This window comes from Diadema setosum, chromosome 21 (assembly GCF_964275005.1).
Source record: "Diadema setosum chromosome 21, eeDiaSeto1, whole genome shotgun sequence".
Taxonomy (NCBI): Eukaryota; Metazoa; Echinodermata; class Echinoidea; order Diadematoida; family Diadematidae; genus Diadema; species Diadema setosum.
This window is the reverse complement of record NC_092705.1, coordinates 11,284,975-11,312,531: the sequence shown is the minus strand read 5'-3', so window position 1 is coordinate 11,312,531 and position 27,557 is coordinate 11,284,975. Positions and strand designations below refer to the sequence as shown.

The window sequence follows — 27,557 nt, the reverse complement described above, 5'->3', positions numbered from 1 at the left end:
CCTCTCCTCCGCGAACCTCTTAGCTGAGCACTGCAAGTCGATTTCATCCGAAGAACCGTTCGTCCATTACACGTCGGTGATGGATTCGACGACTATAGCGTGAGGGGTCACAGACATTTCAATATGATGTGCGTTCAATACCAGTCTTGTGTTTGAATATCAAGAAAGTACTACTTAAAAACCTTATTAGTTTTACATCATAGAATTTGCATTGGTGCATTAATAAGCTACATTTTGATGTTTCGAGTCTTATTAAGTCCACCCGTATTCCTGTATATTGTTATAATAGACGTGTCCAAATATGTTGATATGCTAACATGGCGACACACAGGGGGAGAATAAATTAGCTTGAACTACCGTAAACAATACGAGCCGACTCGACTTCTTCACGTAAGTATGATGATGCTTGAAAGTAATCCTTTCTTGCTGGACAGTTAGATCTACTATATATAGGTGACAAACCTCAATGTGTAGTAAACATCAGTCAAAACATTAATTCTACCACTAATTTACTGTGTCTGTGACCAGAGTTTATGTCGCAGCGCAGGCATACCGTGGCGTGGGATCAGCACGCTCTCCGCCTGCGCCAGCTGGCCCGCGATGAGATGCGAGTGCCTTGCCAGTGGCAGTGCAGCGGCTTTCATTCGGTGCTTAACTAGGGATGCGGTAGGCGTGTGTTCCTGTAGACCCTAGAACTAGTCAAACTAGATTCTAAACGCAAGTCTTCTCACTTGGGTTCAAGGCTAAAATGTTATTCAAGGATGCGGTACATTATCATGTAGAACTCTACAGGCTGCAATGTATTTACGTAAAACAGAACACGAGAAGGGCAAATTTGGGTACAAACGATAAGTCTCCCCAGATCTGAATCAATGAATGTAAATTAAACAATATCAGTAAGTTGCTCCAAGCACTCCATTGTACACAATTTACTCTAAATGTAACAGTGACCAGCCCAAACTGTACAATGGAGCACCCATTAATTATCAGTGATTATTATCCATATTAAATCATCATCATGACTGATAATGGCAGATCTAGATAATTGCCATGCCATGATGGATTGTGTCCCACATTCAAATGACCAAACCTGCACTACAATTTTTCCACTATTCTATCTCTTTTGACCAATTTACAGATTACTAACATCTGAACAACTTCTCATTTATAATGACATACCTGTGACTCTCATTTTGTTTAGAGATATCTGTGTGGGTCAACAGATAGATGCACATGCCGCCATGCCTTCAAACATGGAATTCTTCACCTTCCCGAGGCTGAAATCGGCCAGGAAGGAGCAGGACAGCAACCACATGGACTACAAGAGTGGCGCCACCTTCTCGGGCCAACTCGACGGTCGGAAGCGGGAGGGGCACGGCGTCTTTGTGTGGCCCAGTGGCGACAGATACACCGGCGAATACGTGAACAACGACAGGTTTGGCAAGGGGGAGCAACTGTGGTCAGATGGTTCCAGGTTTATGGGCGACTTTGTCCGTGACACCAGACACGGGAATGGGGAGCATATTTGGAGCAATGGTGAGGTAAGCTGATATACAATGTGTATTCTAGTGTACTTCCAATGAATCGAGTGGCCCACATCTCTACATGCTTGTCTATTTACGTGGTCCCCTCTTTACCAGCAACAATTTTTTTTTCCAGTGTAATGAAGATTATGATATAATATAATATTTGAAATAAAATCTATGTTATATTGGAAGTAGAATCTGATATGAAAATGAATTAATATGTATACATATGTACATGTATACGTATATTACACACATACATACATGCCTACACACATATACAGGCCTATATATGCATCGTACTGTATGTGCATACATACATACAGACATACATATACATTAAAACAAGCATATTGTGCATACATACATATATGCATCCACAATGTAGATATATTGAGCATATAATCAAACAGAAATTGCAGTTATAAGATAACACAAGTGTCCTTTTACAATGCAATATCAACTCCAGTTGCTTTTATTCACCTGTCAAGTTTCCAGTGATGGGGCCTTGAGCTAATAATAGCATCCTCTGGATGATGAAGATCTCAAATTTTTGCCATTTTGGAGAAATGATCCCAGCTCTTCTCAAACTGTCATGTGTTTGTTAGCATACAGGTATATTGTGTGGTGAATATAGTTATAATCTTTGTCCTCTGATTTCCTTTGTGGGATTATGTTTTTTCCCAACAGACTTTCAAGGGATCCTATTTCAAGGACCATCGGCATGGCAAGGGAACCTACACATGGCCCAATAAGTCAAAATTTGTGGGTACCTTTTACAAGAACAGAAAAGAAGGCTATGGAGTCTTTGAGTTCAGCAACGGCAATAAGTTTCAGGTGTGTAGTATGATGATGCTTACATGCATTCTTTTAGTGCTTCCTGTCACAAAGTGTGTACATGTGAAGAAGATTGTTAGATGTTTAAAGGCTCTCCCAGCATCCTGCTCATTCCCCTTCTGGGGAATTGACCAAAAAAAATATATATTGATGAAATAAAAACATGACATGAAATTATCAACAAGATGAATATTATCTTGCAATCTCTGTAGAATTATTAACTACAAGATGAATATTATCTTGCAATCTCTGTAGAATTATTAACTACAAGATGAATATTATCTTGCAATCTCTGTAGAATTATTAACTAATGTTAAATGCATAAGTAAGTAAAGGTAGCTCGTAGATAGAATGTTCAACACTGAGCATACCTATCAATGCAATAAATCATAGTCATTAAGTATCAGTGTACTTGACTATAGTTTGCAATGTCCATGTTTCTAGATTTGATTGTCAGTGCTCTTATTAGAATTCTAATCAGCAATACTCAATGAGGAAAGACACTTGTAAATGACTTGAGGTACCAAAGCAAATTTCACATGAACTGTCTCTATGTTAACTTGCAGGGTTTGTACATAAACGATGAGAGAGAAGGGCCAGGCATTTTGTCCTATCAGGATGGAACACACGACGTGGGGCTGTGGCGAAAGGAGCGCCTCGTCAAACTTTGCAGTTGCATTGATGGAGCCTTCACCATGGCTTCCCACAAGGACTTTGACTACAACCCCACAGAGCACGTCCTTTCACTACCCATGGTGGATCCGCGATATGCAAACTTGTCCCAGATGTTAAAAATGTCACGCAGCGAGGGGCAGAATGATGCAGACAGCTCTCTCCGGAACGCCATGGAGCGGCTGGCGCAGATAAACTTTAAGACGACTTTTGATGTCTTCCAGTCGAGCACGCCAGACAGCGTGGACATGAATACGCTCACTTACGACAAGGAGGAGTACGACCGCGCATTCTTTGGTGAGGCAGTCGAGGGCGAGGGCGACAGTCAGAATTCGCAGCAAACTCTCGTGGCGCTGAACAACACGCCTTCTCTCATAGAAATGCAGCTCAATGTTATGAAACACAATAACACGGAGAACACAATGGATTTTTCTGTGGATAACCTCATGAAAGGTATGGTACAAAGAAGTATATTGCTCAATATGCACTGCATAGCCACAGCACTTTATGATCTACTACTATGGCGGTGAAACGTTTTCACTGCAGAGTCATCCCTGCTAATTAGATGTGATGAATCTGAATGAAAAGTAGACATGGACCAAAAGTTCAGAACCATGTAAGAAATTTTGTACAGTCAAACTTTTGCAGCTAAGAGCCATAAGTGAGCAACAATGCAGGCAATTGTAGTGGCCCAGTGGGGAGGCTTAAAAGCCTTCTCACTGCACAGTCTTATGGGGTCTGTGCAATTCAAACATATTATGAACTGTATTGATACCTTTTGGTCTGTTTATAACCATATCACAAAATAATTCATGAAAAATGTACATTCCTGTTACTATTGGCAGCTGCTCACAACCGCATCACTTGTTCTTTTTCATGCAAATGTTTCTGACAAATTTTTAACCAAGCAGTGAATGGTAAGGTACATAATTGTTTTGATTGCTCAGCTCAAGTGTTACAGGACAATGATGTCACAGCTGGAATATGAATAGAGTTGATCTGATGATCTGAAAGATTTTTGTAGAGATGGGGCTTATAGGGTACAAACAAAAATGTTTAAAAGAAATGTTTAAAGATATAATATGATGTATATTTTCATCAAATATGTAGTGATTCTGTTATGTACTGACCAAAGGGCATTGAGAGAGGTCAACATACATTTGTATGGAAGGGAACTTTAAAGGGATGGTATAGTATAGGTTGAGGTGAGGATTCAGCTTTGAACTTTTAGCGAGAAACTTAGAAACCACTTTATGAACTGTAAAAAGGATACAATTCCAAGAAGAATTCAAAATTTATCTGATGAAAATTGGTTTTGAAATTGCTGAAATATCCAAAAATAAAATAAAACAAAGTAATCTTAATGAAAGGTGGGTCCGACTTTTTATTAGGATCGCTTTGTTTTGGACATCTCAGTCATTTAAAACCAATTTTCATCGAATAAACATTGAATTCCTGTTAGTATTACTGTAAAAGTGGAAATTTTCGCGGTGTTGAAATTTTCGCGCATTTCGCGCAACCAGAAACTAGCGCGAAAATAAAAGCATGCGAATATTTTTGCTTGCCATATGTTCCAGTCGTTGACGTTTTGATTCCGCGGAATTAAAAACAAGCGAAACTCTTCTAACCCCGCCGAGCGCGAAAAATTAGTCGCGCGAAAATATCCACTTTGACAGTAAATGCTCTTTCATATTTCATAAGAGGCTTCTCATCATCTCAAAAATTCATCGTCAAAAAATATTGGAAACCTAAACCCCATCTCAACCGAAACTGTATCCTCCCTTTTAATCGCTTCATGCTTGCTCCCGTTCCATCAGGTGACAGGGGTGCGTTCCTAGAGAAGGGTCCCATTGAGGTCATGTCCGAAGAGCTGATCAAGGCCTCTGCAGCTGGTGATTACACCACCGTCCACTGCCTGCTGTCTCAGGGGGCTGTCAATGTCAACGTCGGAGACAAGGATGGCCACATCTCTCTCATCGGAGCTGCTGTAAGTCCCATGACTTCTTGTTTTGTTAGGCTGAGAACCATGGTCCTGTTTCACAAAGCTGTCCATAAAGTTAACACATGACTTAACAAACAACTGGAATATGAAGTGCCAATATGTGTGGCCATTTTTTTGGCCTTGTATTTTAACCTGTTGAGGACGAGTCCTGAGTATACTCGTGGGCGAGTGTCCATGAGAAATGCATGTTGTAGCAAAATCAGCCCATCCTCAACAGGTTAACAAAGTATGACTGTATGTCAATATTTCATCTAAATTGGGGCAAAAATACACTCTCAACCCAAAACATTTGTTAAAATGTAAGAATGATCGTTATCATCTGCAAATTTCAATTCTAGCTTTTGAAATTAACAATGATAAGGAAACCCACTTGGCTTGCCATATATAAGTCGTTTGTAAAATGGTGAGTAACTTTAACAACAGCTATATGAAACAGGGCTGGGAAGGGCGTTATTGCAATTTATTGCAATTTTTTTTTGGTACTGAGTTATTGGTATCACATTGCAGCGCTTGATCTCCTTTACATTATTGTGTGAATTCTAAATTATTTTCATTTTCAGTGAAATGTTGAAAATCAAACCACAGAGGCACTATTTTATCCAATCGTTGGAACAATGCTTATATATGTACCCATTTTTGATGAAGTAAACCTTTTATTTCATGAAAACAGATTGTTTCATTTTCATTTAAGCTCAAATCTTAGAATGCAATATCAGAGCCCTTCTGGTTCTCAGCTGACGATTCAATCTTTTTCACCCATTTTTCAAATTTTGGAGAAATTTAGACTTAAAGGATATCTCTCACCTATTTTGTTTTTCTTTCTCTAATCAATAAGAAAGAACATCCAGCAGAGGAAATGCAAACAAAACACATGATTTTTATATGGAGGTAAAATGTGTGGTTTGTGTGCTCAAAAATGAGAATGACTGGTCAGCAAAGAGGCTCCCTAGAATTCAATTGTAGATTGACCCTACTTGATTTCAGGTAAACATGCACCGCGACATCATCAACTGTCTCCTCGACAACGGAGCTGACGTCAACAAGCTCAATGACGAAGGTCTCTCGGCGCTGGCTGCTTGTCATGTGCTCTTCTACCCCATCGCCTCCTTCCAGTTCAACATCGCCGAACGCTACCTTCCCGTGCCGCGGGGAGAGGAGCGGATCGAACTCCAGCTTCCCACGGAGGGTTCTCCGGATGATGCCAGTGAAGAAGGATGCCTCGATGGCACATCCCCCACTAAACACCCCGACGACGGCTCAGAGCGTAGCTCTCGTGCCGACGGCAACGAGAGGGCACGGTCGGTCATCGGCGACGACGGCGATTTCTACGATGTCGACGTCAACAGTCACAGGGAGGAGAATCAGGATACGGGGACGTTGGACGGCACTATTCCCGAGTGGGACCCAGACAACGAATCAGTCGAGGAAAGAGTCAGCGTTAAGAAGCAGGGGAGCCTCGGCCACAGAAGGGTGTGTGTCATGTCTAGTTTGTAGATACGCATATGCTTGACTGCTTTCTCACAGATGGAGTACCAACCTGTCCGTTCTCTGATGACCAGCAAAAAGAATCTTGTTTGGGGGGTAGTGAAGGCTCTTGTAGAATTGTGCTAGGAACGGGTTAAGTTGTCCCCAAATTACATTTGTGACATACATTTACAGATCGAACAGTCGTAACCAGTAGCAATGTTGTTGGTTAGGGTTTTTTTTATTCTTGGAGATAGAAAAGTAATTTGGGAATATTTTTTTATGCAGAGATGGTTAACGTCTGTTTTCAAGGCCAAAAGTCAAGCTCAGTGCTACTCATGAAAAGATAAGGTAAATGTATAGGACCATGTGATAATGGCTAAGTAGAGATTGCATGGAAAAATGAGACATCCCAGTCAAATGTTTGGCAGTTTAGATTTAATTTCAATCTTTTAAATTTGACAGGTACAACTACTCCGTAACACTTGTACTCAAAAAATTAATCTGTACCTCATTTAAAGAAAAAAAAAAAAATCTCAGATTTCAAGAATGTTCAGACCTTAATATTCCCCTATTCTCTTAATCTCTGCAGCTGTCATCGAAACTATACGGCGTGTCGTCCGAGGTCGCGGACACCCACGATTTTGAGACGAATGACAGCCTCGTCGGAGTAGGCGTGAAAGTCACGGAGGACATGATCGAGAGATGCGCCACGGTGATGAGCAACAATCCAAGGATCGTCAGCAGGGGCATCTCACAGCAGGAAGATAATCTGGATGAAGCCAGGCGTCGAGCTCTGGCAAAAGCTGAGTAAGTGCTCTTGTTTACGATCCAACAGAAATAGGAATAATGACATTCCTGGCAGCCATACAATTTATTCTTTTATCTGATGTTTCATGCCTTTTTGCACACTGTGGATTGTAGGAATGTGGGTTTTTATCACAGTATGCTGTGTTAGAATACATGTAGTCACTCAATTGGTATAGGGCCTCTGAGTGTATATGTGTGATGTATGAATGTGTGGTTATACGAAGTAATGAGAAATGAAAAAAAAAAATAAGCAGAGCTAAGAAAGGGGTAATGGTATTATCATCATTACATTAGGTGAGTGTTACCTGTAGGGAATACTGGGTTTTATCTGTAGCGTAAGGCAACATTTTATGCTACAATAGGCTTGAACTGTTGAAGAGCCACCCTTTCCACAAAGTGCTTGCATCTGTATTAACCTGGTTTGATTGAATCGTAACTTGTAAAGAGTGTCACTGAGAATAATTTTAACTACTTTGTTTTTATCACTATGATGCCAAGGAGTTTTGTTCTAGTTTTTTTTTTTTTTTGCTTCTTTAGTTACTTTCCCTTATTATGATTGTGACTTCAATTTCTCAATTCCAGACATGCAAACATGGAGGCTACCATACGACTCCTGCTGCGCCGAGGTGCTGATCCGAATGCCTCCAGTGTGCCCATGCCTGTTCTTTTCTTTGCCATAAAGGCTGCAGATGTTGAGGCTGTCTCCATTCTTCTGGAGAAAGGGGCTGCCACCGAAGCAAGACTGTCACCTGATGTAAGTATGACATATTTAAGACAAAAATGTATACAAATGATGCAAGGGCCTGAGTGTGTCAGTAGGAATTGTATGCATAAGGTGACTATGCAATGTTTAACCCATGAGGCGAGCCCACAGGACGTGGCCTCTAGCCAAGTTGGTCAAACATTCCATAGTTACTTCATACACACACTCTATGTGCATCATCTGTTTTACAGAACGAGGGACAATTTTATTTCTTCTTTTGCCAGGAATCCATTCTTTGATTTCACAAAGAATTTAATTCGATCTTGAATTTTAATATTAACTAAATGAGCTCCAGCTCTAATGCATTTTAATTGTGAGATTACACAGTAGTTACATGTATCTTCTCAGAGTAGTGTCAAAGAATGTATTGAAATTATAAATTTGTGGGTTTCTTTGTGGCATATTACTTTGGCATTGTGTAGTCCCCCTTGTGTTAGAGTCATAATCTGTAGGATTCTTGACTGCAATTTGGATTTAAAATATGAATGTCTTAAATATTGCATTTTCTTACAAGCAGCATTCTTGCCGTTGATGTGAAATTCAGAGTAATCAGGATGGAAAAATTACATACCAGTGTAAAGGCTGGAGTTATGATGTTGTTCAGCATTCTTTATTATATCAGTAAACAATGTAACATGAAAGGCCTAGGTTGTCTCCTGGATTGAACAGGAGGCACAAGGCAAAGGCAAAGGACAATACAGAAAAACATGTGAATACATCATACATTGTAAAAAAAAAACACTCAGTTACAGTTACGTACTCACAAACAAATTTACCAAAGATACATTTATACACAAACAAATTAAAATATGCAATACATATATTTCATTTCAAAACATACCTTATTATCAAAATAATACAACTTCATCTCATTCTGTTATTTTCGTTTCTTTACGTTTTATATAAATCATTCTCATAAAACCTTTCTCTCTCTCCCTCCCTCATTTTCTCTCTCTTCTCTCTCTCTGTGCCTTCCCCTGCTTTTCTTATACCTTTCTTTTACTCCATTACCATTAATTCACTTTATACCTTCTTAACTTCTTCTCCAAAAGCTCTACTTTAACTTACAAATGAATAATTACAAAGAAATCTGAACACTAATGTCTGATGACCTCATCGGGTTGTCAGAGAGACAGGTCACAAATGCTCATGGCCGATCAGTATAGCCAGTCCCACACTAGTTACAGCTACTCTACACTGCAGTTGCACTACACTGCAAGATTTTTGTTTCCTCACTGCATTTATTATGGAATTTTTGTGATGTGTGTCCCATTTACAGAAGGAAGGGCTGAATCCACTCCATATTTCCTGTGCCATCAGAGGACCAGAGGGGGTAGAGATCACGAAGCTCCTGTTGAATGCTGGTGCCCACCCAAACTCCAGAGCCCTGGACAAGGATCTACATGAGCACCTTGTGAGTCGGTCAATCTATGCACAGACTCGTGATGGAAATTTATCATATCCCACTTTTCAACTTTACAATCTCTTTGCATTTGTTGTCTCTTTTGTTGCATTTTCATGTCGCCACGGCCAAGCGCGCTAGTGAGCTACCAATTTTCGTCCATCATCTGTCATCCATTGTATGTCATCCACCGTAGTGTCATGAATCATCCACAAACTTTCATCATATTTATTGTATTCTATGCCTGACATTGTAACCAAAGTTAGCAGAAGTCTTTTTTTTTTGGGGGGGGGGGGGGGGGAGGGGGGGGGGAGTGTGGAGGGGAAGGGGATGTAAATCTATTCAGATAGTGGGGATGGAAACATAGGGTCTCCATCCCCTTGGACCTAAACTGTGTTAACGTCTTCTCCAGATCCAAAATAGTAAACTCATGAACCTGACTACATTTCATCTGTTCTTGATCTGGCAATTTACCAGTGATCAGGATCATTGAAACGTGCAACAGACATCTTACCCTTCAAAATACCATCATAGGTTTACCATGTTGGATCAATTTAGTTCTGTGATATGACTCCTTATAGACTTACAACACTCTTCTTCATCCTTTGCACTCTTCTTGTACAGGAGGATTTAACCCCGCTTGATCCTTCCATCAAACTAAAACCAGGACTCGACGGCACCGTCTTCCATTACCTTCAGGAGTTGGAGGTGAAGGGTGATCACAGCGGTGGTCGCACCCCTCTGCACATTGCTTGTGACAGGGATGATGACTATGAGGTAATGTAATATATTTGCACCAAAAATAAAAGGTGCTCTGTACATCCATATATGGAGTAAGACTTCATCTGAATGTCATGGCACTTACCATGAGCTTGGTGGTATGACCCATTCCTGAACTGTGTCTAAAACAAGCCTTTGCCAGACATTAGATACCAGAGGAGACTATTTAAAATAGAATAAAGTTTGCAGGTATCATAGCTGTTTATGTGTTTGTTTGTTTCTTTATATTTAGCAAATGTTATGCCCTGAAATTATACAAGTCTTAAACATTTGTAAAGTAACATCTTTTTCCATTTTTTGTATGATCAAATGCATAGCTCGCCCGTCAGGTCGTTCACCTTCTCTTGGAGCATGGAGCCAATCCCAATGTCCTCTGCAAAGGGCAGTCACCCCTGTCGTTAGCAATTGCAAGTGGCAATGACCTTGTGAGTACACACACTCATTGTTATTAAACATGCTGTGCATACTTCAAATGATACACAATTGTGAGAACTGAAAAGGGACATTGGGAAACTACTCATTATTGACCGAGTGTTATTTCAAAATTGATTTCAAATTTGATTTTCACCAAATAAACTTTGAATTTTTCTTAGGATTGTATGCTCTTTAACATTTCATAGAGTGGTTTCTAAGTACATGTATGTCCCAAAAAGTACAAAAAGCTGAATCCTCGCATCAGCCAATACTCTACCATCCCTTTAAAATATGTTTGAGTAATATGTTATATATCATGTCATAACATTTGTACTGCTAATGGAAAGCAAAATTCCACAATATGATGGTCTATAAATCATCAATATCACCAAGAAAGAGAATTTGTGCTGTAACAGCTTTAGTGTGTTTTTATGCCTCCGCCACGAAGTGGTGCCGGAGGCATTATGTTTTCGGGTTGTCCGTCCGTCCGTCCTTCCGTCCGTCCGTCCGTCCGTCCGTCCTTCCGTCCGTCCGTCCGTCCGTCCGTCCGTCCGTCCTTCCGTCCGTCCGTAATGAATTTTGTGGACAAGGTAACTATCGAAACCTGTTGAGGTATCCTAATGAAACTTGGCATGTATGTGTATTAGGGGGTGAAGTTGTGCCTATCAACTTTTGAGTGCACATGCTCAAGGTCAAAGGTCAAAAGGTCAAGGTCAAATATATAAAATTTCACTATTTCCACCATATCTAGTGAATGCCTGAAGATATTTACTTGAAACTTAGTGTATACATGTATTACCCAATTGAGATTCTCTGGTGAAAGTTTGGGTCATGAGGTCAAAGGTCAAAGGTCAAAAGGTCAGGGTCAAATACTTAAAATTTCACTGTTTCCACCATATCTATTGAATGCCTGAAGAGATTTTCTTGAAACTTAGTGTATACATGTATTACCCAATTAAGATTCTCTGGTGAAAGTTTGAGTCATGAGGTCAAAGGTCAAAGGTCAAAAGGTAAAGTAAAAATATTAAAACTTCTTTTGTTTTCTCCGCACCTTGGAAAATTGTTCAAGGTATCTTCATGGAACATAGTATATACATGTACTGACTGGAAGTGATTATCTAGAGAATGTAGGGTTCATGGGGTCAAAGGTCAGGGGTCAAAGGTCAAGTGCAAGACTTCAAAATTTTACTATTACCCTCATATTTATGCAATGCCAGCAGGGTTATTTTTTTACACTTGGTGTATGCATGTGTAACCTAATAGAAATTCTCTGGAAAGTTTTTTTTTTCTCTTTTTGCCTCAAAGGTCTAAAGGTCAAAGATCAAGTGAAAGTGCTGAATTAACTTTTCCTCCATATCTCGGAAGTGGCTCAAGTTACCTTGAAACTTAGTACATATTATGCATGTTCTACCTGAAAGTAATTATCTTATGAATTTTAGGGTCAAGGGCCAGATGAAAATGGTAACAATTTACTATTCAATTCAGAAATTGCACTTTTTCTCCACACCTGTACCTTGAAAATTACTCAATGCCTAAATGTATGAATGGGTCAAAGTCAAGTTAAAGTCCTTAAATCCCTAGATACATGCTCTCCTATTCATCCAATTAAACCTACGTGAAGGAAGGTGAACATTCAACATATTTGTGACAAACTTGTCATTCCAATATTTTACCAATTTTGTGAAAATGTAATCACACAGTGTCCACATGTACTATCTAGACCTATTGGGAAAATCATGCATTATGGCGGAGGCATACCAGTCGCCAAAGCGACATTTCTAGTTTTTTTCTTTTCTTCCTTTGAAAGAAAAGATTGTATAGATATAGCAGATAAGAAATTTAGCCCATACTCTCTACGCTGAATTTTTCATGGTTTTTTTTTTTTCATGAATTTAAAAACACACGAAAATGTTGACTCTGATCCCGACATGAATGTGACGTGCACCCATACGTTTCTCTGTTCAGTACTGCACTCCACGATCTTGAATTTAACCACGTGTGAAACGGTCAGGAGGTCCTGATTCGCAAAAGATTAGACTTGCTGAATATATGTTGTACGCTTGTGTACAGTACTTAATAAATGACCAATCTTGGGACATGACATGTCTATATTTTGAATCTACGCCAGGCAATTGATGAGCTTCTCAGCTTCGATGCCAACCCTAGCCTTCCCCTGGGGCAGGCGATTGGGAGTGCCCTGTGCGTGACTGCCAACACCCAGTTTGAGTTCAGACGTACGCCTCTCCAAAGGATAGCCCTTGTGAGTATTCTGACATTCCCCATAGACTCTTAGCATTGTTGCTACTTCCAGTCTGAAGGGGATTGGCGGCTAAAGGCTACACTCAACTAGAATCTGTATCACAAAATTACAAATGCTGAGTTTTTATGTACATGCATTAGGGTGCAAGATGAACTGATGAATCCGTTTGAAATGATGGTATTTGTAGTGTTTTTCATGAATTTCATGAACGTGGGGGTGCTGTGGCATAGTGGGTAAGACTCCCGACTCCCAATCGGGCGACCCAAGTTTGAACCCGCCCAGTGCTTACATCCTTGGACAAGATGTTTTTACCCACTATGTCCCTCTCGACCCAGGTGTTTAAATGCATTGGGTACCTGACAACGCTGGGGTAAAAATAATGGCAGGGCCCTCTGGTAGAGCAGTGGCAACACTGAAGAGGCTACCTGGATTAATATGACCTTATCATCATCATCATCATCAACATCATCATCATCATCATCATCATCATCATCATCATCATCATCATCATCATCATCATCATCAATTTGAACATGTGTGGCAGTTTTGTGAGCAGTTGAAATTGTGACTAAGAGCCAAATGATAGAAAATAAGAAATGAGCAATATCCCTCTTCCGGAGAAAAGATAGCAATTTCCCACTTTGGAGACAAACGATGCATTTATGTTTGATATGGAAGGCAACGTTTATTTGTGAGTCAGTGATTTTGCAAATTTTGGTTGACTCACAGAATTTTGGAAAATAAAAGAATAGCAGGGGATTATTCTGCCTATACAGTACATAGTATGGTATTGTTTACTCTGCTGTGAAACTAAAAATTTTCATGTGCATGAAGCTTTTGCAAATTTCACGAGGAACCAAGATTCGTGAAAGTAAAATGCACGCAAAAGTGTTTGTCTATACACAATGAATTGAATGCCGATGGCAATTATTAAAAGTTTCATGCCACAATAAAGGCAGTCTTCTGCTCCAATTCATGAAAATTTAATGCCACAAATGCTTCTGGTTTTACAGATGCACTTTATCTCTATTGCAACTGATTAACAATCAGTTTATCATCAGTCCAATAAAAAAAAAAAAAACTTGACAGAAGAATTTCATGAATTTAAATAAGTACTTTATCTTATATTTTTCTCTCTATAGATTGACAAGCTGGTAGAAGCAGGGGCCAACATCCTTGCTCCCATAGCTGTAGGGACAAAGAGACAAATGGGTACAGCAGTGGACTACGCCTACTGGATGTTTAATCAGGTGAGGCAGTCAGTTATGAATATTCATTTCTATCTCGCTTGTTTTACAGGTTTAATAGAAATAGAAAACATTAAAAAACTGCCAGTTTTCTTTCTGGATGTTTGATCAGGTGAGTGATGCTCCATTCACGCATCACTTGGCAGTCATGCATATTCATTTCTATCTCGCTTGTTTCACAGGTTTGATAGACATGGAAACCTCAACAGTTTACTGTTATTTGCCTTTCAGATGTATATTTCAGAGATGGATCCCCTATGTCAAATTTCTGTGCATATTTCAGAGTTTACTGCAACCTGTCAAGTTCAGCATTTTGTAAATACCTACTATTCTGTCTGTAGGCATAGATAAGCAAGACATTTTTGTTTGCTACACCAGGCATTGCCATGGTAACTGTTGAAGATAAATATCTTGTAGAGCAAATTACTATCGCAGTAGTAAGTTGTTGTCACTGAACTATACACATATCATTACCTATGGATGTTTTCTTTGAAAAATATTTTTTTAGGGTGGACTTGGAAGCAAATTGCCATCACTACCTCTTATGTAATATTTTTTTTTCTCACTTTTTTGTTTGATTGCAGTGTGAACTTTTAATTATTGCCACAAAGTGTGAGCAGTTTCCTTGGACTTGGCACATGTTGTGACTCTTATTATTTGCACATTTTTTTTTTTTGTCCAATGAACCATCACCATGGCAACTGCATAATTTGTGAAAACAAACTCTTTGTGGAGTGAACTATTACAGTTGGAATGTCTGCCTTTGTTTTAATGCCTCATGTGTATTCTCATAGGATATCAGAGGGGTATTGATCACTATGGTATCGTAATAATGCTAGACTTCTTTGACAATTTGTTTTTGTTGGTCGCAACAAATGCAAACCACATACATAAGTGTCTGCTAGATTCTATATTATTGTTCAAGTGTTGATCTGTTAACGCTCTAGTGACAATAAACAAAATGAAGATACAAAGCTATTGAGGTGCAACTTGTATCTCTGTTTTATCAGGATCGACGCATAGCGCACATGCCTTACCACGCCCTGACTCATGCGGAGCGCGACACGTACAACGCACGCCGGAAGCTGCTAAGTCACCTGGGAGAGATTCTCCGTGAGGCAGCTGTCAGACGAGAGAGAGAGAGACTGGATAAGGAAGACAGGGAAGGCATACGAAGTAAGCACGCTGCTCTTCTCTTTTGGCAGATTCTCAACTAACCCTTACTGTACTTTGTTCAACGATTGCCAGGTCCACATCCATGGAAACTAATTGCCAATGAATACTGTCAGACATTCCTAATCCCCTTGTTCCCTATTTTGTCACTATGACCTTTCTGTTAATAGACTGAGGCACGCTGTTACACCATATTGAGCTGGCTAACTATTAACCCCTTGAGGACAAGTCCCGAGTATTACACGGGCAAGTGTCTACGGGAAATGTGTGTTGTAGCAAAATCAGCCTGTCCTCAATGGGTTAAAGTCAAGTTTGTAGGATTTATCTGAATGTGCTATACAGTTGTCAAATTGCTCTAGTTTCTCATGTCATTTTTTTTTTCATGACAATGTAGACTAAAATGCATTTGTTAAATGCTTAAGACCCAGCTTTGAAATAAAGCATTTTTTTCCCCCCAGAAATGGTCAACAAATGCTACACTTTCAAAGTTATCAACCTATATGCAAGAACTGTTAAGTTATATCTTGTAGCATGTCATATTTCAGGAAAATCGCAGAAAAAATATAGTATCGAGGCCTAATTTACAGAATGTATAAGAGACACTGTAATCTTGTCATATTTCTTCTTAGATTCATGTTCCTACATATTTATTTTTTCAATAAATTTCCGACATACCGAAAAGATTTACCTCATGATTAGAACACCATGTCTAAATCTGAACTTACCATTTTAAATGTTTACACAAGAAACAGTAGCTATGGTAATGCATAACAACAGCAACATGATACCCTTCATAGTTATAATGAGGAACATGCCTGAAGACTTAACAACTATGCTACCAGACAGTGGCTGCTCAGAGTATTTATACAAGGGATTAACTGTGCAGATAAACAGATTGGCAAGTAAGCCAAAGTAGTGACATACAATGTAGACCCTAGTAAAGCAGAGTTTTACTCAGGTTTGTCTAAGATGGACTGAATTCCTGATGATACTAATCTTTTCATGACATATTTAGTAATCAGAGCGTATTCTTGGCATGGACAAGGCTCATGTATTGTGTAAAGTCCAGTAGCAGTCAGCATATTGCAGTAGGCATACCAGCCATTGATATTCTCCAATGGCAAATGTTGGGAAATGTGTACATCTTTTCATGGTGAGAAACCCAGAGTAATTCAATCATTGGTTATTTTCATGTTTTCCCTTTCTCATTAATCTCATATTTTTGCATTCTTTTGTTCACATCTCTGTTCCTTTCTATCCTGCTTTCTCAAGGTCTAAGTCCCAGTCAGGGGTTTCTCTACACAGGGGCCGGAGCCAACCCCTCGGACACCAGCATGGCAAACGCCAAGAATTCATCCAAGGTCTCGTTGTCGGGCGGGGCAGCGGAGGGCTCAAAACAGGTGGCCTTCCACACCACCATCAAGGACAGCACGGGGGCAGTACAGCCCCTGGTTGACCGGGATGAAGAAGTGGCAGTGAGGTGAGTTCAGGAGGGGGTGTTGTGGGGTGGGGGGGGGGGGGGAAGAGGGGAGCAGGGGAAAAATTCCAGTGTTTTGTGATGTATTAACCACACCCCTTTTTTTCACCATGGGAAACCATCATGAAGGATGGGGCAGTTAAGTGCAAGGGTAACAGGTGTTATAAAATGAAAAAAAACATGTTCAGAAAGATCTCCAGATCCAATGGTTATTTCTGCTATGTAACGGTGCTTGTAGTTTGCAGTAATGCTAAAGGCATGCTCCAAAACATCTTTAATTGCTTAGTAGGACATGTTTCTATAATTGTAAAGTTTCAGAAAATAAGACACCCAGTTCCATTCCTCCCCAAATACCTGCATTGCAAACTGTACCTGTTCCCATGGCAACTGTGGGTAGACCTAACTCTAAGCTCACAAGTAAATGTACAACTTGTACACATATGTGGAAAGACAACCCCTACACCATATCCCATGTTGGTGTTCATTCGATATTAACCTGAACAGGTGGCTTTTCATGTTGGATTACTGGCATCAAATTCTGGTATTTTCTCATCATATTGGCAACATTTGAGTCAATATTAATCATGCTTTGCTTCTTGGCTACCATTTACCCAATGTGCCTGCATATATAATCATGGCTTCCACGCATGCATTCAAACACCCAGACACAACTTCTGTCACTGCTTGCTATTCATCATGCCTGTTGCTTGGTAATCTCTGATGTGATTGTGGTCTGTCACTGCAATTTGCAATAGAATCAGCAGCTTTATATTAAAGTTTAGAGCTCTGTCTTAATATCTCACACCATATTACTCCAAAGTGACGCTTTACTGCTACCCAAAAATTGTGATATGTACCAGTCTACAAGATTCTGCCACTGTTACCTTTCAGCAATGGAAAAACAAAATCATTTTCTTCATGTTTGCTATGCAAGTTCCCCACTTAAATAGCAACAATATGTTCTGGGGCAAGTTGAGATCTTAAACCGCAGAAACATTTTGACAACCAGTACATATCTTCTTTTTTCTTTAATACCTTTTGTATAAATATGCTTGGTTAATATACAGAAAAATGTAATAAGTTTCACAACAATGAGTGGTATTGACTTGCAGGAAGAAAGCCAAGTTCGAATCTGCAGTAATGTAGCAGTCTGTTGGCTGTGACAGGTGAAAGCAACATGCAAAAAGGGACAGATATTGATATTTCAGATCAGATAAGGAATGAATAGATAAATAATGTTGCATATGGAAATTGGGTACTCTTCAGTTTCATCGTCAAGAGGTGAAGTAGGACAAATATTAATGCTACACGTCTCATAGGTCGTTGGAAATTGTTGCAGGCTTTATTTTCGGGCTGTATCTGTGCCTATAAATTCAATTAAAAATGTGCATGTGTAAATCTGGCCCTTCATGCTACGTAGATTTTTTTTTTTTTTGTCAACAAATTATATTTATAGAATGTTTTATTGAGTTTTGTGTTATTTTGTATACTTAAAAGAAGTAAGTATCCTGCTAGTATGAAAAGAAAGAAGGAAAGAAAGAAAATCCACCTGAGGTTACTGAATCCATTAAAAGGCTAGCATGTGTAATATTGAATATACTTTTCTGTATATAATTTTTTGCATGCATTTCCGCAAATCAAAGACTTCCATTGCCATATAGGTCCAGGTAAATATGATGAAGCCATTTAGAGGCTGCACTGAAAATGGTGTGGGTTTATGTGGGTTTATGTTCTTGAATTGTTTTTGTAACTGGGGATCAGGTTGATATCTGGCTGTGATTGTGGTTGACAAACTTCTGTGGTACTCACAAAAGTTGATACATTAATATCTCCATGCATGTATGTTTGTGTGTGTGTTTAAAGACTTTATACCTCAAACAGTAACATTGGTTGCTCTTCCATTTTGCATTTGATAGCAAGAGAACAATAAATGTAAGGAGGGGGTTCAAGTTCATGATATCCAAAGCTAGTTATCAGTGAATGAATGTGACTTACATGGCTTTGCACTATTTGAGGATAGCAGAACCTTGCTATGTGAGTAAGGATTATTAAAAAAAAACCAAACAGTGGTGAACTCAATGAACAGTCGGTCATACTTGCACCCGTAGCTGCAAATATGGGTAGCACATTACACTCTGTTTGCAAGTCTGTAGCTGATCAAAAATGTTTGTCAGTTTACTGGACTTAAAGCTTAATTTTCAATTAGTGTGATAGCATAGTTACGGAGCAAGAGTGACTGTGTGTATGAAAGCTGTCTGTTAAAGTGTTTCCTTTACAGCGCTGCAAAACAGAGTAAAAGTCAGAACCATCCCCTGATTTCAATCTGCTATTTATGCTTGTTAGGTGATAAAATCAACTTTGGATCCTGGTATCCTAAAGCTGTGTACTTTTTAGCACTAAACTAGTCTCAGCTGTGGTCATTTAACCATGGACTTTATGATGTTATCAGCCATAAGAGAGTTAGAAGAGATCAAATTATGACATGGGGTGTCTTTCATCCATTTTTATTCAGCACTTGCATTTCAAAGCAATCGAGAATACACTGAAGAATATCTCACAGAAAAATGAAATACAAGTACATCTAAAATAGCAAAATGAAAATCTTTCAAATAAGTCTCCAACAAATATGTCTTGCAGAGAGAAGTTGTCGTCATGTTTTCTAAAACTCTCCATGTGCATGTTTACAACAAACCTGATTTAATCTTGGTGATTGTTTGTGCCATAAACATTGTGAGCAAAGTTAAATTAACAATATATAATTATCTACTAATGTGGATGATGCTCTTTGAAAACAAGGTATTCTTTAACCGAGATGGGTATCTTGTTTCATTGGACCAACCAAATACCAGTTAATGTTAATACAGATGTGTTGTGCTCAGTCTGCCTAATGATCAAACATAATCTTTAATCCTACAATAACAACGACTGTTATTTTGTCTCTATTTGAAGCCTGATGTAAACAAAAAACATTTGACATGAATTTGTTAACCATTCATCTTTTCTCTTTCACCTCTCTCTGCCCAACTTTAATCCCCCCTTTTCGTGTTACATGCATGTTCCTCATTACTCGTTGTGGTGGGATGGTTTTCGAAATTGCCGTCCGTCTGTCTGTCCGTCTGTCTAGTGGTGAAGGGGCAGTCTTAATGGTGGTGGATATGGCAGAAGGTAGTATGGATGCCTCACATTCTCAGCGGCTGATCAAGCATGCAAGCAGATCGCACATCAGGTTGGAGACCAGTGTGTATGGCCACTTTGGCCACTGAGAAGCACCGGGTGCATTTATGATATCACCAAAAAAATAAAGACATAAAATCTATCGGTTTTAATAATGCTTGTGTGCTCCACACTTCATGAATTTCGTCACTTATCACTTGCCTTCAGTTCCACAGAGTGCATCTAGACACTAACACCAAGTTTTTAAAGCTTATCTTACATTTCTAGTAATGTGTGATTATATTATATTGTCATTAGTTTACACCTCTTTTCCGTTCAATGAAGTTGTCACATCTTTTTTTTTTATCCATCGTCACTGATAATACAGTGCCATTTCCATTTTGCAGTTTAGTAAAAAGAGTTAAATCTTACAAAACAAAGCAGTTGAAGTTTCATTCAGACATTTAAACAGTGAAAAACATAGAATTATAAAGTTTCACATTTTTCACAAGCAATTGATATTATCATTCAATAATATGCAAATTACATAAGACAATGATGTCGGCACCTCACAACTCTCCCACTGGTTTATACAGATGGATGTTACAAAAATATGTTAATGCTTGATAAATTGATTTTTTGCATTCTTTTTTAGATGGCTTTTTTTTTGTGTAGAATAGTATGATTTGGCATGGATTCGAGACCCCTTTTCATTTCTGAAAAACACTCTACACGCTCTTCACTTTCAACTCTGATAACTATTGAAACGATGCTGCTACTGCTTTGAACCTTAGCATTAGTCGTGAAAAGAATGTGCTAATGGAGTTTGCAAAATCTCAACTTAATCTTATAATCCCTTGATTGTGGTTGCTGTATAGTTTTACATTCTGTTTTTATCCCTTTCCTTTTACAGCGCACAGTTTGGTTTATAGATTAAGCACTTAAATAGATCTCAGACTTCAAAAGCTCTTTTCTCAGTAAACACTTTTCCAGAGTGTGTACTTCCTTTCCATTATCTTGATAGGTTTGGAAAGTCCTGTTATGTTGAGTTATACATCATTTTAAAGCTTAGAGTCTGCTGTTTCATAATCCCCCCTTGATTAGAAATCTGTGTCTGATGACTTTTTGTTAGTTTTGTGATGATGCATGGTCACACATATGAAGTATCACAATGTTACAATCTTTTTTATTTTTTATCATATCTTCATGAACATCTGCACATTTTCTTTATTTTTTTTCATAGTTATGTAAGTCAACTTGAACATTTATAGTGGCTTTGTATATTTCAACTCTGAAATAATAATGGCAGTACAGCATTTGTTTTCAGTAAGTTCCTGGGGTCAGTTTTCTAGATAGACACATGCACACTGTAGCAGTGAGATCTGAAACATTTTTATCTGTTCAAGACAATTTGGTGTTACAACACACTTTGCTTTGATTTTCTGATCAAAATAGCGTAGCTATATAAAGTGTGGTGCAGTACTCTGGGAATCACAGTGGTATAGGAAGATAATCATAGTGAGTGGTAATATACAAAATAAATGTCTGTGTAGCATATATCCGTTTGTACCATCCATTCTGAGCTTAACCGATTTGTATCGGCAAAGCATGTGGTACGCGCAGGATATTGCTGGTACCTCCTTTCAAATTTATGGTAGTTCTTGGTCATAAATGGAAAATAGTGTGTGTGTGCAGATTATTATGGCATTGTAATTTTACCTCACTCAAATAAGAATCATGAAATGACATGATCTTGATGTGATATAATCTATGTTACATCATCAACCTTGCAATATTGCAGATATTTAAGTAGATTACGTTGTGTTCACCAGTTAACCCCCCCCCCCCCTCTCTTCCCCAACACGGACACACAAATAGTACAGCACCCTTGACCAATATTTTCTTGTATTGTTGAATAGATAGAATCATATTTCTTCAATCCACTCTGATTTAGAAACACCTCAGTATGCACTGTGTTTCCACTCGAACTCAATTCGATGTGTCACATGCATGTCCAATCCCATTCACATCGTTTTCCACTCCTACCACCTAATGCACCATTCTACCATTTAAACACTGCTCAAAGATACAATGTACATGAACAAGACAGTAATGTGCCTTTGTCCACAAGCTTGTATTGAGGGGGAAAACAAAGACAAAATGAAAACATTAAACAAATCAAAGAGGAATATTATTTCTGGTAACCCACAAAGTCCTAGTCAAATTGAGTTGCATTTTGTCATTAACTTTACACTTCTGAATTTCATTGCATATTTACTGGTAGATGAAACTAATTGATTTCATTATATGTGCACAAAATTATTGAAATACCACTGAGTTTGCTCATTCAAGAATCAGTTATAGATTTAGTAAGAGGCTTGTAGTGAGAGATTTTCTTTTTTGACCTTTTGAATCAAAAAGCATAAGAAAAATGAATTGAAAGCAAGATACAGCACTGAAAACTACAGAAATAATGGTTGCTGGGACTAGACAGATGTGTATCAGTGTCATATATTAAGTGAAAGTTTCTTGAAAAGGGAGCTCCCTCCATGCTGGTATTGTTAGCACCATTGTCACATAGAAGTGTGCATCATACATTTTCTTCAGTGATTCGTAGCCCTTTACCTGCCGTGGCCCTAAATAGCATTTATGCGAGCCATAATTTTTCATTGGCATTCAGTCATCCATTAGCCTTTTGACAAGGCCTCGCGGCTGAAGATTGAGACTAACTCGCTACACCGAGCACTGCGAGAAACAGGTGAACGCAAGACCGAGTGGCGCAGCCACGAGGCCTTTTGAAACCTGTTTTTTTTTTTCCCCTACCGCCTCACGACGAAGGCGAATATGAATTATTTATATATTCATGAGTCAGATCACAGTTGGTATGCTAATGAGGACGTGTCAACGCTGCGCTGGCAATGCAGGCAGCTACAGATAAGCGAGCCGCGTATTCATTTAAGATGCGACGGCATGGTGAGCAATGCGGTCGCTGATTGGCCGCTACCCTATAGGGTAGCAGAATCGGCGAGAAACAAGGCTCAAGATAAGAAATTCATGTCAGGTTTCAAAAGGCCTCACGGCTGCGCCGCTCGGTCTCGCGTTCATCCATTCTCTCGCAGTTAGTCTCTTTTTCAGCCACAAGGCCTTGCCAAAAGGCTAGTCATCCATGGAAACTTGATCTCATTGTAAAGTTAACAAGCCCACTCAGGTGTGGCAGTGTGCCTCAGTCCAATGGGAAGGCCATGGTAACACAATTGGGATTAAGGGGATTAGGTAATCTCTCTCAATTGACAATCAGCTTCCTTTTATACATCTGTGACAATCAGCAAAGAAAACACTCCAGGGGGGTGTTTCATAAAGCTGTTGGTAAGTTACGAACGACTTACGAGCGACTGGTGATCAGTTCTGATGTGCTGTTCTTATCAGAATTTCCATAATTCAGCATAAGAACTGATACCAGTCACTCGTAAGTCGTTCGTAACTTTATGAACAGCTTTATGAAACACCCCCTGGATGGGTGCCAATTGGTGAACAGAAAGTACAGTAATGGACAAGCATGGTTTGCTTTCCACAAGTAATTTGGGACTAAGTAATTTTGTCTGAACTGTGTCAATTGGTGAACCAAGTGCAATAAGGGTCAAACACAGTTGGTTTCCACAATTTGTTTTGGGCAAAATTAGTCAATTTCTCTTGATGAATCTTGCAGGTGAAATCACGCTACCGAAGGAAGAAGCATTCAAATCTGACATCAATGTGTACTTTATAAAGTGAAGCAATTGAGAAAATGGCATGCTTCTTTAACAGCTCATAATTCACTTTTCTATGTACTGATAAAAAGATCGCCTCACATGCACCTTACAATATGCAGGGCTCAGCATTAGCAGTGGCTCAGAGGCCCGAGGCCACCGAAAACTGATGTTGGGTCACCAATTTCCAAAAAGGTTATCTTTTGGGGGTGGCCCGATGGGGCTACTAAGATTCAGAATGGATTATGTTATGTTTCCTTTTATTATGGACTGATATATTTGTTTTCAGGCAACAAAAAATTGAAGTTTAAAGATATCAGTGGCCCAGATTTGGGCCACCAGAGAAAAAAGTTAGTGCTGAGCCCTGCAATATCACACATTTTTTTTTTTTTCTGTTTCCTTTCTGTAACTCTACTTAACTCTGCATTTGAACCTAGTGTTGCCTGTGTAAGGACTGGAGTGTAGTCCCAGACATTGATTGCTGATCAATACTCGTTCTCGCATCTCAAATTACATTAACATAACACCTTTAGGCTGAGAAATAACACAAGTATCTTATCTAATCTACTGTAGAATCTTGATAATGTACTAAGTCGCATTTTCTAACATGTGTTTTACAAAGTTAACATATCCATATTTTGAATGCACTAATATAGATCTTTCCTAACTTACAGCAGCATTACCTAGAATTTTGGAGACTGTTTCCCCATTTTAACCCAGAGAGAATTCATGATTGTCAAGGAAAATGTGAAAAAAGTTCATATTTACATGAATAACAGTTCCAAAACAATGTGCAGCCCGTAGTGATCAGTCCTTCTCATGGGCCCCAGGAAACAACCTTCATTCAGTACTTGAACCAGTTTGGTACAATTATTACTGCATCAATTCGAAGATGGCTTAAAGTGAACATGTTTGTACTGCAAATACTGCAATGCAGCAGTGACTTAAGGCTAACAACTGACTTCATTTAATTGCCAATGTGTCGTACTAGAATTTGGGAAACCAAAAAAGCCAGTTCATTTTCGCATATATTTCTCCCAAGAAATCTTATTGAAATGAAGGCATTGTAGAAATTGATGCCCCATTGAAAGTTTGAATATGAAAGCTCAACTTTCATTCTGTGGACAGCTGTTGAAACTGTGCAATTGTATCTTGTTCAAGCAGAATGAAATCAAATTGTACATTAGTAATTAAAATGCTGAATACTCAGCAAAAGCCTGTTTTGTTCGGTTTTGTCAAGTGGAAGATTGTCACATTGTTATTCATTACAAAACAGGCCATCCTAACTTCTCGCTTCTCTCTAAGTTTTATCACCATAACATAAACAAGTATTAACCCCTTCCTTTGCTGTAAGAGTTCACTGTGAGTGTGTGAGAGCTTATAATTATTCTCAACAAGCTAACATCTCATTAACATTGTCCTGTTATAATGTGACTATGAATAGTTTTCATAGATGAAGAAAACTTTGTATCAGTTGGCCTTTGCATTTTTTTCCCATAAATATTTTATTTGTACACCTTACTTGGCTTATTGTGAGCAAGATTGTTATTTTTCCCCCCATGTATGACAGTATGTTTATTGTTTGAGTTTATTTAAGTTAAGTTGGAATCATAATTTATTTACATTTTGTTGTTATTAGCTTACAAAATTATGTTTTGCAGACCACAGTCAATATATGTGACCATCATTTGTTGTGCTGACAGAACAGTGTAATTGTTGTCCTTAAAATTTTATGGAAAGTGTGTATAAATGCTTTGTAATTTAGCTACTGGTAGTAAAGAGGATAAAACTAACATTTAAATGTAATTCGTATGACACCGTACAGCCATATGCAACAAGGAAACTATGATATATTTGAGCCTTATCAATTTTAACAATTTTTAATGCCCTATTATACAAGCTCATGTATTGTAATATGAAGGAATAATATAAATAGAGATATCTTTTCTAAGATCACAAATTAAAAGATGGAGATATTCTTTCATAAATTGATTGGGTTTAAATCTTTTTTAACCAACCAACCAACAAACAAACTCTTTGTTCATGGTGGCCCTCATTATCTTCTTTGATCAGATTATATGTATACATCAGAGACAATACATCTGTAAACTGTTCTAGCATAGCAAATACATTATTTGGCGATGGAACGACATGCTCTTTTAAAGCAATGGTGCTTATTACGAACAATTTTTTTTTTTTTTTGGGGGGGGTAGAAGAAGATGTAATATGTAACTTTTAACTAGCATATCATCGGGGACCAGAAATGTGGAAATTGATCCAAGAGAGTTACCTCACAGTATGCTCTTGGAATTGTCAGTCATAATTTGTAATGCGTGTCATATTTCGTACTCAGAAAACCCCTGTTTCGGTACTGCTACGAGTGCGGCCGCTCCATCGGAGTACGTCTCTCGGCCTGCACACGATGCAAAGAAGTCTACTACTGCAGCAAAGCCTGTAAAATCAAAGCCTGGAATGCAAGGCACAAGGAGGAGTGTCTACGGCTTGGTGGTAATGTCTTGTTCGCCATTTTTTGTCAAAAAAAAAAAATCCTCCTTTATCCCAATATATAGCAGTTGCATTCCTTTATTTTCTTTTTTTTTCAACATGTACAAAAGCTCTATGAATCTACAGATGTCACAGAGCTCTGAATTTTTCTTTGAGGTGCTTTGAAGTGTGTGTCCACTCAAAGTTCAAATTCAAGTAGAATGTTTATATAAACATGACAATGCAAGAGTAACCAAAGGTAGACTAAAAGATAGGAAAGTTGTGGAGTCTGTATGCATTTTTTTTTTCTGCAAGAGAGTATTTGATATGAGTCATGGTCTCGTGTGTAATTCATCCATGATAACAATGTTTTTGTTTTACAAGATTCCCTTTCAATCACACACAGATTTTTACCAAATTTCCTCTTTTGAATGAAGTTGAGAAGAAAGCAAATATATCCTTTGGATACAATTGTTCATGTGCATACATTTAATCAAGTGATTAGACCAGCACTTGCTCTAGAATGCAGTAAAACACACATTTTCTTGTGCATGGTGCATGAAACTTTCACAAATTTCATGAGGAGCCAAGGTTTACAAAAGTGAAATGCACACAAAGGTGTTTGTCTACACAATACATTGAATGCCAGTGGTGATTCACAAAAGTTTCATGCCGCAAAAAAGGCTGTCAGCTCAAATTCGCGAATTTTTCATGCTGCAAATGTTTTTGGTTTTACAGTAGTTTTGCTGAAGTTGTTATAAATGATGTCATGTTCATCTGTTCCTCGCAGGACGCAGTCGAAGTCCGAGTCCAACGAATCCCGCCGCTGGAGGAGGCTACAATGCTGCCTATTCTCTGCAGAATAACACTGGGGGTAAAGGTCAGGGGACTCACGGCAAGGTCAAAGGTGAAGAGAGCACGTCAAAGATGAAGACTGTGGCTGGGTCAAGTGTCAGAGGTCAAATGGGAGCAAGAGGTCAGCAGGGAGCCGGCTTTGGAAACTCCAAAGGAGGTCCAGGCATTGGGAAAGCTGGCGCTGCTGGGAAAAGTGGGCAGAGTCCTGGTGAAAAGGGGTCAAAGGCCAAAGGTCAAGGTCAGCAAGGAGGCGGCAGTGGTGATGGGAGAACAGTAACTGGACTCTTGAACAGTCATGTGAATTCTGGAGGAAGGGACGCACTGACTGGGGTCAAAGCAGACTGTACGGAGAATTATAGCTTTGTGTGAGCCACGTCGGCGTCGTCACAAGCTGTAGAAATGTTTGCTGATGTTACGATTGAGAGTGCCTCTACTTACGAGCTCATCAGACAGCTTAGGGCTCAATTCACATAGTTTCTCGATTGGTTTAGC

At 38.9% G+C, this 27,557-nt stretch overlaps 1 protein-coding gene across 1 annotated transcript; it reads left to right on the top strand.

The window, feature by feature from the left end:
- Nucleotides 1-322: 322 nt before the first annotated feature.
- Nucleotides 323-27,557, top strand: LOC140244218 (ankyrin repeat and MYND domain-containing protein 1-like). The gene is made up of 18 exons (XM_072323854.1): nucleotides 323-390; nucleotides 1,202-1,541; nucleotides 2,217-2,363; nucleotides 2,930-3,488; nucleotides 4,853-5,022; nucleotides 6,022-6,507; nucleotides 7,094-7,311; nucleotides 7,894-8,065; nucleotides 9,354-9,488; nucleotides 10,101-10,253; nucleotides 10,574-10,681; nucleotides 12,799-12,930; nucleotides 14,073-14,180; nucleotides 15,188-15,353; nucleotides 16,623-16,830; nucleotides 19,952-20,053; nucleotides 26,080-26,234; nucleotides 27,001-27,557. Exons 2-18 carry the CDS (start codon nucleotides 1,242-1,244, stop codon nucleotides 27,432-27,434), a joined length of 3,753 nt encoding a protein of 1,250 aa, XP_072179955.1. The 5' UTR covers nucleotides 323-390; nucleotides 1,202-1,241; the 3' UTR covers nucleotides 27,435-27,557.

Excerpts from the sequence above, each read along its gene's own strand:
- LOC140244218 (XM_072323854.1), top strand. The coding sequence starts at position 1,242 with ATGCCTTCAAACATGGAATTCTTCACCTTCCCGAGGCTGAAATCGGCC. Across the intron at positions 2,364-2,929 it reads GCAACGGCAATAAGTTTCAG|GGTTTGTACATAAACGATGA; the intron begins GTGTGTAGTATG and ends GTTAACTTGCAG. Across the intron at positions 26,235-27,000 it reads GGAGTGTCTACGGCTTGGTG|GACGCAGTCGAAGTCCGAGT; the intron begins GTAATGTCTTGT and ends TGTTCCTCGCAG.